Source organism: Canis lupus, chromosome 10 (assembly GCF_048164855.1).
Source record: "Canis lupus baileyi chromosome 10, mCanLup2.hap1, whole genome shotgun sequence".
NCBI lineage: Eukaryota > Metazoa > Chordata > Mammalia > Carnivora > Canidae > Canis > Canis lupus.
In genome coordinates, this window is record NC_132847.1 from 72,816,717 (window position 1) to 72,829,934 (window position 13,218).

At 47.4% G+C, this 13,218-nt stretch overlaps 1 protein-coding gene across 4 annotated transcripts in view; it reads right to left on the bottom strand.

The window, feature by feature from the left end:
- Window positions 1–13,218, bottom strand: part of ASTN2 (astrotactin 2) — an 851,085-nt gene that overhangs the window by 717,090 nt on the left and 120,777 nt on the right. For all 4 annotated transcript variants that reach the window (XM_072842536.1, XM_072842535.1, XM_072842534.1 and 1 more), the window contains exon 2: window positions 12,383–12,570. In XM_072842536.1, the coding sequence (XP_072698637.1) occupies window positions 12,383–12,570 (188 nt within the window). The remainder of the gene's footprint in view (window positions 1–12,382; window positions 12,571–13,218) is intronic.

Sequence of the window (13,218 nt, forward strand, 5' to 3'; positions counted from 1 at the left end):
GAAGAATTATTGCTTCTGAAATCCACTCCAGTCCTATTGAGGGGAACGTTCCAATTTATCAAAGCCAAATGAACATTAATTGCAGCAGTCTGGTAAGTTTTCCAGCCGTTATGACCTTCATTGAATTTTAATCCAAAACAGATAAGATTTCCTTCCACACAAGAGGAAACAACACAATTAGCTCAAAATGACAGCTAGATTAGGAAGCAGGCACACGCAAACGACATACACACATTCACACTCACGCACACCCCCCCCCCACCCCCCGGTGAAAACACGGATTCCGCTTGGCTTCCAATCCAGCACAAAGGAGGTAAGCAGAGACGACGCGGTAAATATACACAATCACACGTCTGCACAACCACCCCCCCCCATCCTCTCTTCATTCAAGAGAAGAATTTTGGAGGCGGAAGCCAAGACAGAAAAGGTGGCAGGCGGTAATGGAGACAGAATTTCTGTTAACTGCTGTAATTAATGTTATGTCTCATTGGGGAGAGATTAGGAAAAAAACAGAGAGGGAAGGAAGAAAAAACAAGTATTATTTTGCTATTAAAGACGCCCTTGAGCTGGGGAACATTAGCAGAAGTTTGAATTGGGTAATTGTTTGACTGTATTGGCGGATGGGCCGACAGGATGATTACCACGAGGAAGTGAAATATAGCTGCGCGGAACCGGTGCGCTTACGGCTCCCGCACACCGAGCCAGACGCCTTCCGCTGAGCACGGATCGAGGCCAGACGTGCATTGTGGTGCGGGGACCACCCATCCACACCACCCACACCCACCCACACCACCCACAAGGCCGTGCGTGCACGTGGCACAGACCTGCCACAGGGCACTGAGTCACTCCGGCCTGTGGGCTGAGTTTCTGTGTTTTCACCCTAAAAGGATGGCATTGAACTAGATGTTGTTTTGAAGAGGCTGGGGGGTTTTGAGTGTGGAATTTTTTTTTTTTTTTTTTTTTTGAGAATGAAGTCAGTTGTTTCTGTTGTCCTCATTCTCAAGCCTTCATGAAGAGGAAGAGCCAGCTGCCCATTTTCCACAGTCCAGACTCAGGCCTGTCCTACCAACCCATGGAGTCGTGTAGCTAGATGGGTATGGAGATGGGCCTCTGAAAGGTCCTTCTGCCTCTTTGTCTTGGTAGGAGAAGAGATGTCTTAGAGAGGTCACTTGGATTCAGAAACATTTTTTTAAGATTTATTTATTTATTCATGAGAGACACAGACTGAGAGAGAGAGAGAGAGAGGCAGAGACATAGGCAGAGGGAGAAGCAAGCTCCTCACAGGGAGCCTGATGTGGGACTCGATCCTGGATCCCAGGATCATGAACTGAGCTGACTGCAGGTGCCCAACCGCTGAGCCACCCAGGCATCCCCAGAAACATTTTTTTTAAGTAAATTCTATGCACAAGTAGATTCAAACTCACAACCCCAAGATCAAGAGTCGCATGCTCTACTGGTTGAGCGAGTCAGGGGCCCCGAGAATCAGAAACTACAGTTTGATCCTGGGCTCAGGCATTGGCTGGGTGATCTTAGAATAGAGATGTCTTCACTTCCTCATCCTCAGTTTTATCATGAGTCAAAGAGGAACAATAATAGTAGCAATATCAATGAATTTGATGACACAACATTTGTAGAGTTTACCTATTACATAATTTTAAATTTTTTTAAAAGATTTTATTTAAGGACGCCTGAGTGGCTCAGTGGATGAGCACCTGCCTTCAGTTCAGGATGTGACCTCGGGGTCCTGGGATCGCTCCCCTGCATGGAGCCTGCATCTCCCTCTGCCTGTGTCTCTGCCTCTCTCTGTGTGTCTCTCATGAATAAATAAATAAAAATATTTTTACAAAGATTTTATTTATTTGAGACAGAGAGCAAGAGGGAGAACACAAGTGGAGGTGGGGGCTGAGGGAGAGGAGATGTAGGCTCCCCACAGAGCAGGGAGCCAGATGTGTGGCTCGATCCCAGGATCCTGGGATCATGACTTGGGCAGAAGGCAGATGCTTCACTGACTGAGCCACCCCAGTGCCCCTGTGTTACCTCATTTTAATTCCATGAGGTAGAAACTATTAATCTCACCATTTTTAGTGGGGGAAACTGAGGCACAGAGCAGTAACATAACCAACGTCACACTGTCAGTTAAGCGGTAATGCCAGGATTCCATCCCAGGCAGTCCTGGGACTGACTGTTGACTCATGAGAACTTGCAAAGCTGGTACAGAGAGCTCCGGTATATCTTCCCCACTCAGCTCCCTCCAAAGTTAAAATCACACATAAAAAAATAATCAAAACCAGGAAACTAACAACGATATAACACCATTAACCAAACCACAGACCTTACTTGGACGTTACCAGGTTTTTCACTGATGTTCCCGTTTGGGTCCAGGCTCCCTCGAGGCATTGAGTTTCCAAGTCTCCCCAGTCCTCTCTTAGCTGTGACGATTCCTCTGCCGTTCCTGTCCTTTGTGATCTTGACACTTCTGAAGAGCGCTGGCCAATTTTTGTAGAAGGTTGCTCACTTTGGGGTGTGACTGATGGAGTCTCATGATTAGAATGAGGGCACGCATTTGGGGCAAGCACACCACAGAAATGGCATCCTGCCTTTCTAGATGCTTCCTATCAGGGGATCCATGATATGTGTCTGTCTTATTCCTGGGGATGTTAACCTTGATCACTTCCTTAAAGTGAGTTACTGGGTTGAATGGTGGACCCAAGAAAAGATAGGCACACATCCTTGACCCCAGAACCTGTGGGTGCTACTCCCTTTTTCTCAGTTTATTTCTGTCTCTGCTAGTTCCTGTGTACCTGGCATAGGAGACGTGCACAATAAATATTAGCAGGGTCTTTGCAGATGTAATTAAGTCAAGGATCTTGCAAAGGTCATCCTGAATTATCCAGGAGGGTCCTAAATCCAATGACACATGTCCTTACGAGAGACACACAGATGAGAGGACATGGAGGAGAAAGTGATGTGAAGACGAAGGCAGACGTTCGGAGCTACGCAGCCATGAGCCACAAAACGCCTGGCGCCTCCCCCGTAAACTAGAAGAGGCAGGGGATGGATTAACCCCTAGAGCCTCGGAGCGAACACAGCCCTACTGACAACACTGAGTTTGGACTGTTGTTGTGTTAAGCCCCCTGTTTGCAGCGATTTGTTACAGCAGCCCCGGGAAGGTGTACGAGTATCCACTAGATTCTCTACTCTAAAGCCACCATTTTCCTTTTATAATTAATAAATATCGGGGGGGGGTGATACTTTGAAATTCTGCAAATATCCTGCTGCTTCTTGAAGTTTCACCCATTAATTTCAGTATACATCAGTGGATCTTGTCAGTAGTAATTATTACAGTGGTGACTGCGTAATGGTGATTTTCCACTTTCCCTCTTTCCCTCTACATTTATTAATTGGGATATGATCGTAAGAAAGAGTTATGTCTTCTATCCCATTTATTTATTTAGTCGATTATTTCCATCAGTATTTGAGTCAATATTCTCAGTAACTCCTGCCCAACTTAGCTCAAAGGATGTTTGTGAAGGCCAAGCATGAGGGCGAATTAGGGGAAACTATTTTATTTTATTTGTTTATTTATTTATTTATTTATTTATGACAGTCACACACACAGAGAGAGAGGCAGAGACACAGGCAGAGGGAGAAGCAGGCTCCATGCACTGGGAGCCTGATGTGGGATTCGATCCCGGGTCTCCAGGATCGCGCCCTGGGCCAAAGGCAGGCGCCAAACCGCTGCGCCACCCAGGGATCCCAAGGGGAAACTATTTTAAAGGGCAAAAGGAAAAGAAAGGGATCTTCTCTGAGTGCTGTTCCAAAATGTTCTGTGTGTCTTTTATCATTTACCTCTCCCCTCAGCCACATGAACGGGGGATCCACAGCCTCACTGTATGTTCAGGAGAAAGAACCAGAGAGGCTCAGAAATGTGCCTAAGGACAAACAGCAGTCAGGGACAGGGTCACAATTTGAACCCACACCTGTCTGTCCAAACCTATGTTATTTCCACCAAATACAGTATCTTCTGAGGATCAGGAGAGGGGGATAAATTAACTGAAGGAGGAGCTGGAAGCTCTACTGCACCCAAAGCCAAGCTCACTGGACATGGGGGTGACTCAGGGCTTGGGGAGAAGGGGAGTCAACAGCACCAACGCTGCTCCATGCATGGACACAGCCCCCGCCGCTCATCCTGTGCTGTGAGCTTACTGCACAGAAGCCCCAGGTTAGGCAGGTGCGACAAGAAGCTAGAGGAGGGGACGCCTGGGCTGCTCGGTCAGGTAAGGTCTGTCTGCAGCTGAGGTCATGGTCCCGGGGTCCTGGGATCGAATCCCGCACCGGGCTCCCTGTCAGTGGGGAGTTTGCTTCTCCCTCTCCCTCTCTCCCCTACTCATGTGTGCTCTCTCTCTTTAATAAAATAAATAAAATAAAAAAAAAATAGGAGCAGCAGCTGGAGTGTAAAGGTGTGGGATGACTATGGGGGGATCATCCCCTCGACTCTGCCAACCTGCCTGCTGACCTCGCCCCGCCCTGCTCACGCCAAGGCCCGGCCACCGCTTTTTCTGGGGCTTGGGTTCTATCTGCCCTTCCCACTCTCCTTCTGTTTCTCTTTCATTTCTTTAAAATATTTTATTTATTTATTCCTGACAGACCCAGAGAGAGGCGGAGGCACAGGCAGAGGGAGAAGCAGGCTCCCTGCAGGGAGCCCGATGCGGGACTCGATCCCAGGACCCCAGGGTCACACCCTGGGCTGAAGGCAGGTGCTCAACCGCTGAGCCCCCAGACTCAGCCCCTGTTTCTCTTTCCCTCTTCACTTCACTATGTGGCTCCTTCCTCCCTTTTATTCTGTTTCCCTCTTTCCCTGCCTCTGCTCTGTCTCTTAATCCTTTCCTGTCCATTCCTGCCAATCTCCCTGTAGTTTCTACATCTCTCTCATTGACCTTGATTCCCTTTTTCTTGGTTTATTTCTCTCTGTCCCTGATAGTTTCTGTAGACCTTGCATAGAAGGGGCACTCAATAAATATTAGCAGATGTCTATTTTTCCTGTCTCTCTCTGCCTTCCTCTGTCTCACATGATACAGATTTTTTTTTTATGATGCATTTTTTTTTTCTTATTCCCATCCTGCATTCCATTTTGCCCAGAAGGTTCAAACCACTGCCCCCTGCCGCCCCCAGGATTTTCTGTCTGGGCTTGACTGTTGGCCCAGATGAATGGGGTCATCAGAATGGAGAACATCCGTTTTCTGGCCTCCTTTCCTCCACCTGTAAAATGAAGGCGGGGGTACGGCCTGCAGCCCCCGCATGCCGTGCGACTGCCCGTATGCCCGTCCTCCATAAAGGACAGCGGACACCTGCTAGTGGCTCTGGACTTGGCCACATAGTGTTTTGGCCACAGAATGGGAGAGAAGCCCTGTCTCAGCACCAGCTTTAAGAAACATCCTAGCTTTCTGCCCGTTCTTTTGCTCATTCCCTCTGCCATGGAAACCAAAGAGGTCTCAGACCGGGGCTCCCCTTGAGCCAAAGTTCCGGAACGAGGAGACACGTAGAGCTGACTGCAGCCGCCAACGTGGAAGGTGCGTGAGCAATAAAGCACTGTTTGGTCAGTCACCGAGATTCAGAGTCATCTGTTTGTGGCACGAACGTGTGAAGGCTGACTCATCCAGAAGAGTTGGGTTCGGTGAGCTCTAAGGCGCTTTCGACTCCGATGTTCCAACCGTATTTTGTAGTTCTGTTGCTTCTGGGGACACCTAGCCAGATGCTTCCATGCACATGGTCTCAGCTCAATGTTACGATTTTAATTTTATCTCCATTTTTGCAAATGACCAAACAAGCAGCTCAGAGAAGTGAAGACATCCCAATCCCTACACCTGCTACGCAGTAGACTCTCAGCTCCTGACACCAAACTATGGTGTCTCTACTTCACTATGCGACACCCCTAAACATTGTGGGAGATAAGCCCCATTTTCTATATGGCTTATTTTTCTCATGTTCCCGTAAGTCTAGCTAGAGACCCGTTTAGTGAATCCTTGTTGTTGAGGCAAGTCAAGACCAAGCTACAAGGTACGTGTGATTCAGATTTTTAAAAATTCATAAATGTATTTGTGATTTTAAAAATTCCACTTTCTAAAAAAAATAAATGGGATTCATATGGTATGGCCCACTTACATAAAAATGTACTTATATCTGTATTGGCAAATTTCATTATGTCTTGCAACTGATATAAGCTTGACGATCTTGATTTATAGATGGGGGTCCTAAGACGAAGGAGGGATGTGACCTGCCTAAGGTCATGGAGCACATGAGTGGCAGGGCTGGGACACTTGAGTCCCAGGCCACAGTTCCGTGGGCTAGGTGTGTATCAAGTTTTTTTTCCAACCGTTAGATTTTTGTCACCTTCCCTTTTAGAATAATGTCTCTTAGGATAATTTCCCCACCACTCTGCTTTCTACCCAAAAGGCTTATGGGACCTGCAGTCTATAACAGCTTAGCTTCTCCTACTTTGGCTGCCCTGGGCATTCTTCAGGAATATTGCTTATAAATAATACAGCAGTGGCATTTATTAGTGAAACTGTCCCCTCCTCCAAAACATACGTTGCATTCCTGTTGTCCAGATCCTCAGAATGTGACCTTATATGGAGACTGGGTCTTTACGGAGGTAATCCAGTTACAATGAGCTCATTACGGTACGCCCCAATCCAATATAACTGGTGTCTTTGTAAAAAGTGGAAAATGTAGATGTAGAGACAGACACACGCACAAGGATGACGCCATGTGAGAATCAGAGCTATGCTGTCCTGAGCCAAGGAACTACCAGGAGCTGGGGGGTGTGGTCTGGAACAGATCTTTCCCCTACTGCCTTCGGAAGGAGCGCGGCCCTGCCCACGCCTCGATCTCAGACATCTAGCCTCCAGAAGTGTGAGACAACACATTTGGTAAGTCACTCAGTTTGTGTACTTTGTTATGGCAGCCCTTGGAAACTAATACACTTAGAAAGAGCAGAGTCCTAACACCTATGAAGACCGGACTACGCGTCAGGCTCTGGCATATGTTCTTTATGTGCATCATCTTACAACAACCCCTTTAGGCAGGTCCCTCCATCCTCACCCCATTCCAGATAAGGAAATGGAAACAGAGGCAGGAAAGAGGCCCTCGTGACACGGGTAGGAAGTCAGCCATGGAGCCAAAATGTGACCCCAGGGACCCCGATCCAGAGTCGTTGGACATGAGTCACATTCGCTGTGCCTGCGTGTTCCCATAAGGAGAACAGGACTAAAGATGACATCTGTTGCGTTGGGATTATTTAAAGAATTGAATGAGTGAAATATATGCTGACAGTATAACACTAAGTGTCATAGCAGTTCTCATTAAAATTATTAAGATTCTTCACTGTTCTATTTTCTCATACTTTTTCTAGTTGTTGTTTCTCCAAACATGTGATCCCCAAAAGTAAAGACACTGTTTCAGGTCTCATCCAGAACCTCTAAAACTCTTGTTCAGAAAACCCATCTTTCATTAACACAACTTAAAATGTGGAATCTTTTTAGCAATCAGAGACCAGATAGTTGGCTCATTCTGAGCTCGTGGTTGACTTTTTAAAAGCTTTTTTCCCCCTTTTTTCTTGCAGATAGGATTGTCATCGTTAGGTTTAGTAGGCAAGTAAACCATTGCATGATTGAGTGATTAAATCAATGAACCAGGGAAGGCATGGTATGCTGTGAACGAACATTGGAATGGTTGGGGAAATGATCTAAAGTCATTTTTCACAGAAAGCTTTAAAAAGAATTATCCCCATATCACACAAATCCTTTAAACAAAGCTTCTGATTGAAAATGGTAATAATAATTTCTTAGATTTATGTGGCATTTTATAATCCTCAAAGTATTTTTCTATATATTATTATGCCACAGAATCATACATCCTGCAAGTTTGAAGGAGCCACGATACTCTTCTAAATTAACTGTTATTCCTCTCAAAATCCTGATGAATAGGGCTTCTAGCTTTTGCTTGCATACCCTCAGAGACAAGGAACTCACTACCCCCTGACTCAGTCCAGTATCAGATAGCTCGAACACTTGGAAAGGTCTGTCCTGCCACGGACAGGGATGTTGATCCCTCGTCACCGCCCCCTCACTAGGACCCACCAATATAAATCTGCAGCATTTTCTATGGAGTGGTCCTTTGGAAACAAATCTATTCTCGAAGGTCTTCTTTTCCTCCACACCAAACCCAACATTTCATTTCATCCTCTTTCTCAACATTTGTCACCAATGTTTGCCACCACTGTGGTCATGGGAGCCAACATTCCGATAACAGCTACCACTTTTTGAGCACTTACTGAATACCAGGCACTGCTTCATGCAGAATTATGCCCAAGAGCAAAGACTCTCAATCTGGGCAGACTAGAATCACAATCCCAGCTTCTGAACTCATTGGTGGTATAAACTTGAGCACGGGGATCCCTGGGTGGCGTAGCGGTTTAGCGCCTGCCTTTGGCCCAGGGCGCGATCCTGGAGACCCGGGATCGAATCCCACATTGGGCTCCCGGTGCATGGAGCCTGCTTCTCCCTCTGCCTATGTCTCTGCCTCTCTCTCTCTCTCTCTCTGTGTGACTATCATAAATAAATAAATTTTTTAAATAAAAAAATAAAATAAAATAAACTTGAGCACGTTGCAAAACCTTATTAATTCCCAGGTTCCTCGTGTGTAAATGAGAGGAATAGCAGCATCTATCTTTTAGAGTATTAGAACAATTTAATGGAATGATGCATACGCTACATCTAGACTACACCAGGCATACAGCAAGTCCTCGATGATGGTGGCTATTACCCTCATTGTGCAGGACACAGGCACGTGTAAGCTCATTCAGTACCTAAAAAAACCCTCTCAGAATTGGGGAATATTATTCCAGTTTCACAGATGGTGATTTTGATCTGACCAAGGTCATAAAGCTAGCAAGAACACTGTTCAACCTTGGAGTTGACTTCCAAGTCATAACCCCCGCTTCATCTACCCATAGATTCCACTTAAGGAGGGAGTCTGTGCATGCATTTGCTCCTTCGACCTTCTAATTTAAGCCAAAAGCTGATTCAGAGGGAAGAGTAATGGTAGTCTATATTTGCACTGTAAGGGTGAAGGTTCTGGAATCAGCCCATATAGAGTGAAATACTGGGTTTACCATTTAATTTTGGTGTGACCACATCACACCAATAGCTACCGATTGTATTAATATCTCAGGCTCAGGAATTAACAAGCCCAAAGAGCAAGCCGGTTCTACTCCAGTAGGCCTGGACTGAAGCAGGTTCCAATGACTGAGCTGAAGCTGGTTGCCCTGCATGGGTGAGCAGGAGGTTTGTCCTGCGTAAAGGGAATGCAGAACACTGACCCTGCCTGATATTTCTTAGACATTTGACTAGACGATTTGGGTCTTCTCACAAACTATTTCAGATTTTCACCAAAGATGCAAACAATGCAAAACCTGATAGACCAGGATCCATCTTGTCATGAGCCATTAGTTTAGAATCTTAGGAAAAGCCTGATCCCAGAACTGCCTCTTGTTAGCTTTAGGCAAGTCAATTGTACTCAACGAGTCTCAAGTTTCTCATCTGTGAAATGGGGAAACAGATCCCAGCCCCCGTGAGTGCCATTTTGAATGACTGCTTAGGGGAGAAGAAACACTTTTTTTTTTTTGTCCCTGCTGAATTATCTGTGGCCAGATCGGCAAGGACAGAACCTTATCTAAGCCACAGAGAGGCATATCCTTCAGGCCAGGCCGTGCTGACTGCCTGGGGGAATCCTAGACAATTGTAGTCTATATTTGGACTCCTGTTGATCCATTTATGAAATGAAAGAGTATAATAAACCAGCACATCATAAAGGTTTCAACTAAAGTGCCCATAAGAAGAGCTGATGGTCTGGTATGCCAAGCTCCTCTGATGCAAGTCTTTGGTGTACCTACACAACAAGTAGTAGTGACACCCTCATTTATAGATGACAAACTCCAGGCACAGGGAAATTTAAAACTTTGTCCAAGATCTTCTAGAGTGCTAAGTGGAAAATAGGACTTTACATCCAGGCAGGCACCCAGGCTCTAACCTCCACGTCACCCAACTTCTGGATAAGGGGCAGGTGTGTCCCACCTCAGAGAAGCCAGGATGCCATCAATGAATGCCTTAGGGTTCACAGTTTTCCAGTCATGACTCTGCCTCCAGAGGCTTAAGGTGAGGACAAGAAAGATCCAGATTTTGGAGCCCTGAAGGCGGAAAAGAACCATAGGGACCACAAGGTGGTAGCCTTGGGCCACTTTAGTGTGTGGGCAGAGAAGATCTGGATTGTCCCAACCACCACAGGGCCTCCTCTGCCAGCCACTACTCTGCCAGCCAATCTGGACTTACGGGGAATTTCAGATTCACGTGGGTCTTAGTTCTTCCCTTTAAGCGGAACTCACTGAGCAGAATAAAAAAGATGAAGAACACCTACGGTCCTCGGGGAGAGAGTGTGATTTAGTGGAACTAACACCGAACCTGGAAGCAGAGGAAGCCCATTCGGGGCTCATTTATAATTGAGGTTATACCATCTAGGTTATGGGGTTACAGGAAGGTTGTATAGAAGTAAACGTGGTGCCCGACACAGACAATGCTTAGTAAATATTAATCAAAACGGAGCCTCACTCTCAGACATTAAAAAAAGTCACACCTCTCGAGCCTTCTTCGCATCAGATGGTGTCCCACGTCCCATGAGGGCTTTAGCAAGTACCCTGAGATAGTGCTTACACACTTGCGCCCCAAAGTTAGCATGCAGGCACTCACTTTGCCTGGCATGTGGCTGCATCATTTGCAAAATATATATATGGGAAAAGTCTATCACACTCATTCCATGAATAACACAAAGGCCTTGATTTGTTCTTCCACGTGATGAGCATGCGTTAGGTCCAAAATTAACATTGCTGTCTGGCTGGGGTATGTGTGTGTTTTTCCAAAAAGAGAAAACTTCCAAGCTCTTACTCAGCCCTAATCAGAATGTCTAATGCACTGTTAGAGGAACCAGAAGAACCGAGACCGAAAGCAAAACGCTGCCCCACTGTAGACGCTCAATAAATACTATTGAGAAGGAGTGGGCGGTAGTGCTACTGCGCTGGGTGGCCTCATGCCAATTTCTTCACCTCTCTGAGCCGTACCTTTCTCACACATGGATTGGGAATAACATCCCCTACCCTCGTGCATCTGGCGGAGCTGTGCTAAAAGAGAAAATAATGACTTGAAGAGTGAAAGGCACTAGGGAGATGTCACTCGTAGCTATTATCAGATCTCTTCTTGAGCCAATTAGACCCTGTACATTCTGCATAATGAATTTGTTTTTTCCTATCTACCATGCAGAGCCATTAACTCCAGCTTTTTAAAGAAATCATTAATATGAGCCTACATACATTTTAGACCACCATTCAAGCAATTTAAGCCCTAGCAGCCTTCTCTGAAGAGACAGCAGACTCCAAGAGCTCCAGGTCATGGGGCCGGCCGAGACGGAAGGCACTCCCTCTTCTCCCTGCCCATAACTTCATCTCTAACGTGGAGGCGACATGCCTGACTTCATGCTTTCATGGCAAAAAGGCAATGAGATAATGTCCACGAATGTGCCCAGCACAGTGCTTGACACAGGTCTAGATGGTCAATAAATTCCTACACCGAGGGAAAGCGTGTTGAGGACATAGTTCAGGCTTTGTAGGTAGACACACCTGGGGGTTCCGACACAGAGCTCCAAGAGCAGCTCCACCTCTTGCTAGTTCTGTGACCTTGGGTAAGTGTCTTTGTCCCTCCGACTCAGTATTCACAACTATAACACGAGGGCAATGGAGGGGCTTCCCCATGTGATTGCAGCCAGGCCTAGGCCAGCCCCAAGGGCCACCACGTACTATCTACACTCCAGGGGGTCTGACGAGGGTCAAAGTATCTAGCACATCAAGGGCACCTAGTAAAGGGCAGCACCTGTTCCAGGTTTGCCCTGGTTTTGTTTGTTCAGTCGTTCCTGGAAAGGCCAGTTGTATTTTGGAGCACGGCTCCCAGCCCCCGGCGGAACAGGCCAAGCACGTGATGGATGTTAAACAGCTATTCCCAGATATGTCAGCCAAAAGGCCAAGGAGCTGGAGACCCTTCCTTCTCTTCTCTGAAGTACAATTAGTTTGTCACAGCTGACAGATGATGGATGGGTACGCATCAGTCCAAGTGACACCACAGAACCCATCTGACCTTCTGTTGATCGTTCTACCCTCTTGCACTCAGCCCATTCTCTTCCTCCATCAGCCAGCAACCCCCGCCCCCCTCCCTAGTCTGCCCACCTCCTCCCTCACCTCCCACCCCCACCCCGGCACCTCACGCCACTCCCACTCACTCACCATCACGGAAATGTGGAGAATGTGCAACTGCTCTTCTACAATCTCTGAGGGCTCCTGGAGCGTGGGCGCGGTGGCCCGGGCCAGCTGGCCGGCACTGCTCATGGAGACGTGGAAATACAAGGTCCCGTTCTCCAGCCACTGCTGCCTCCAGTGGACCAGGGAGATGTCCGCCGCTGTGCCAGACATCTCTGCAAGACAAGACCAAAGGTGCTGGGTGAGCGGCACGCCTGGCCTCGGGATCCCGGGGAGGGGCGGAGGCGCACAGGTGCAGGAGATGAGAAGGCCCCACTCTGTCCCCAGGACACCTTGGCCTTCGCAGCATCTGTGAGCCAGAGACCACGGCTCCCACTTACAGGCGGGTCAGCGGTGACCAGGAATGTCCCCAAGCAACAGACTGGCAGAGGCAGACTCTGAACCCGGGTCTGTCTGGGGCCCTTCTGCACAGCGCCACGTGTGATAAGGGAATTCATTCCTCTCAATCAAACTAAGCACGGGATGCGAGTGCTGACATTGCCCCAGGAGGGCACGGAGCTCCAAGAAGGTGAAGGGAGGACATCTCCAACTCCGGGAAGAGCAGGGGTTCCGAGTGTGAATTCTTCGCAGGCTGGGCTGGAAAGGCTCACAGCAGACCTGCAGAACCTCAGAGCTGGAAAGGCCCAGAGAACACCCAGCCCAGCCTAGGTGCCTCAGGATTATCATCCTTCATAGGAAAGGACCTTGGCAAGTGGGTTGTTCTGAGCCTGCTTCTCCTACGTCAGTCCCATCAGCTCCATTTTTCGCTAGTGTATCTATTGCATGAGCAGCAAGGGAGCATGGGCACCAAAGTTTCCATGGCT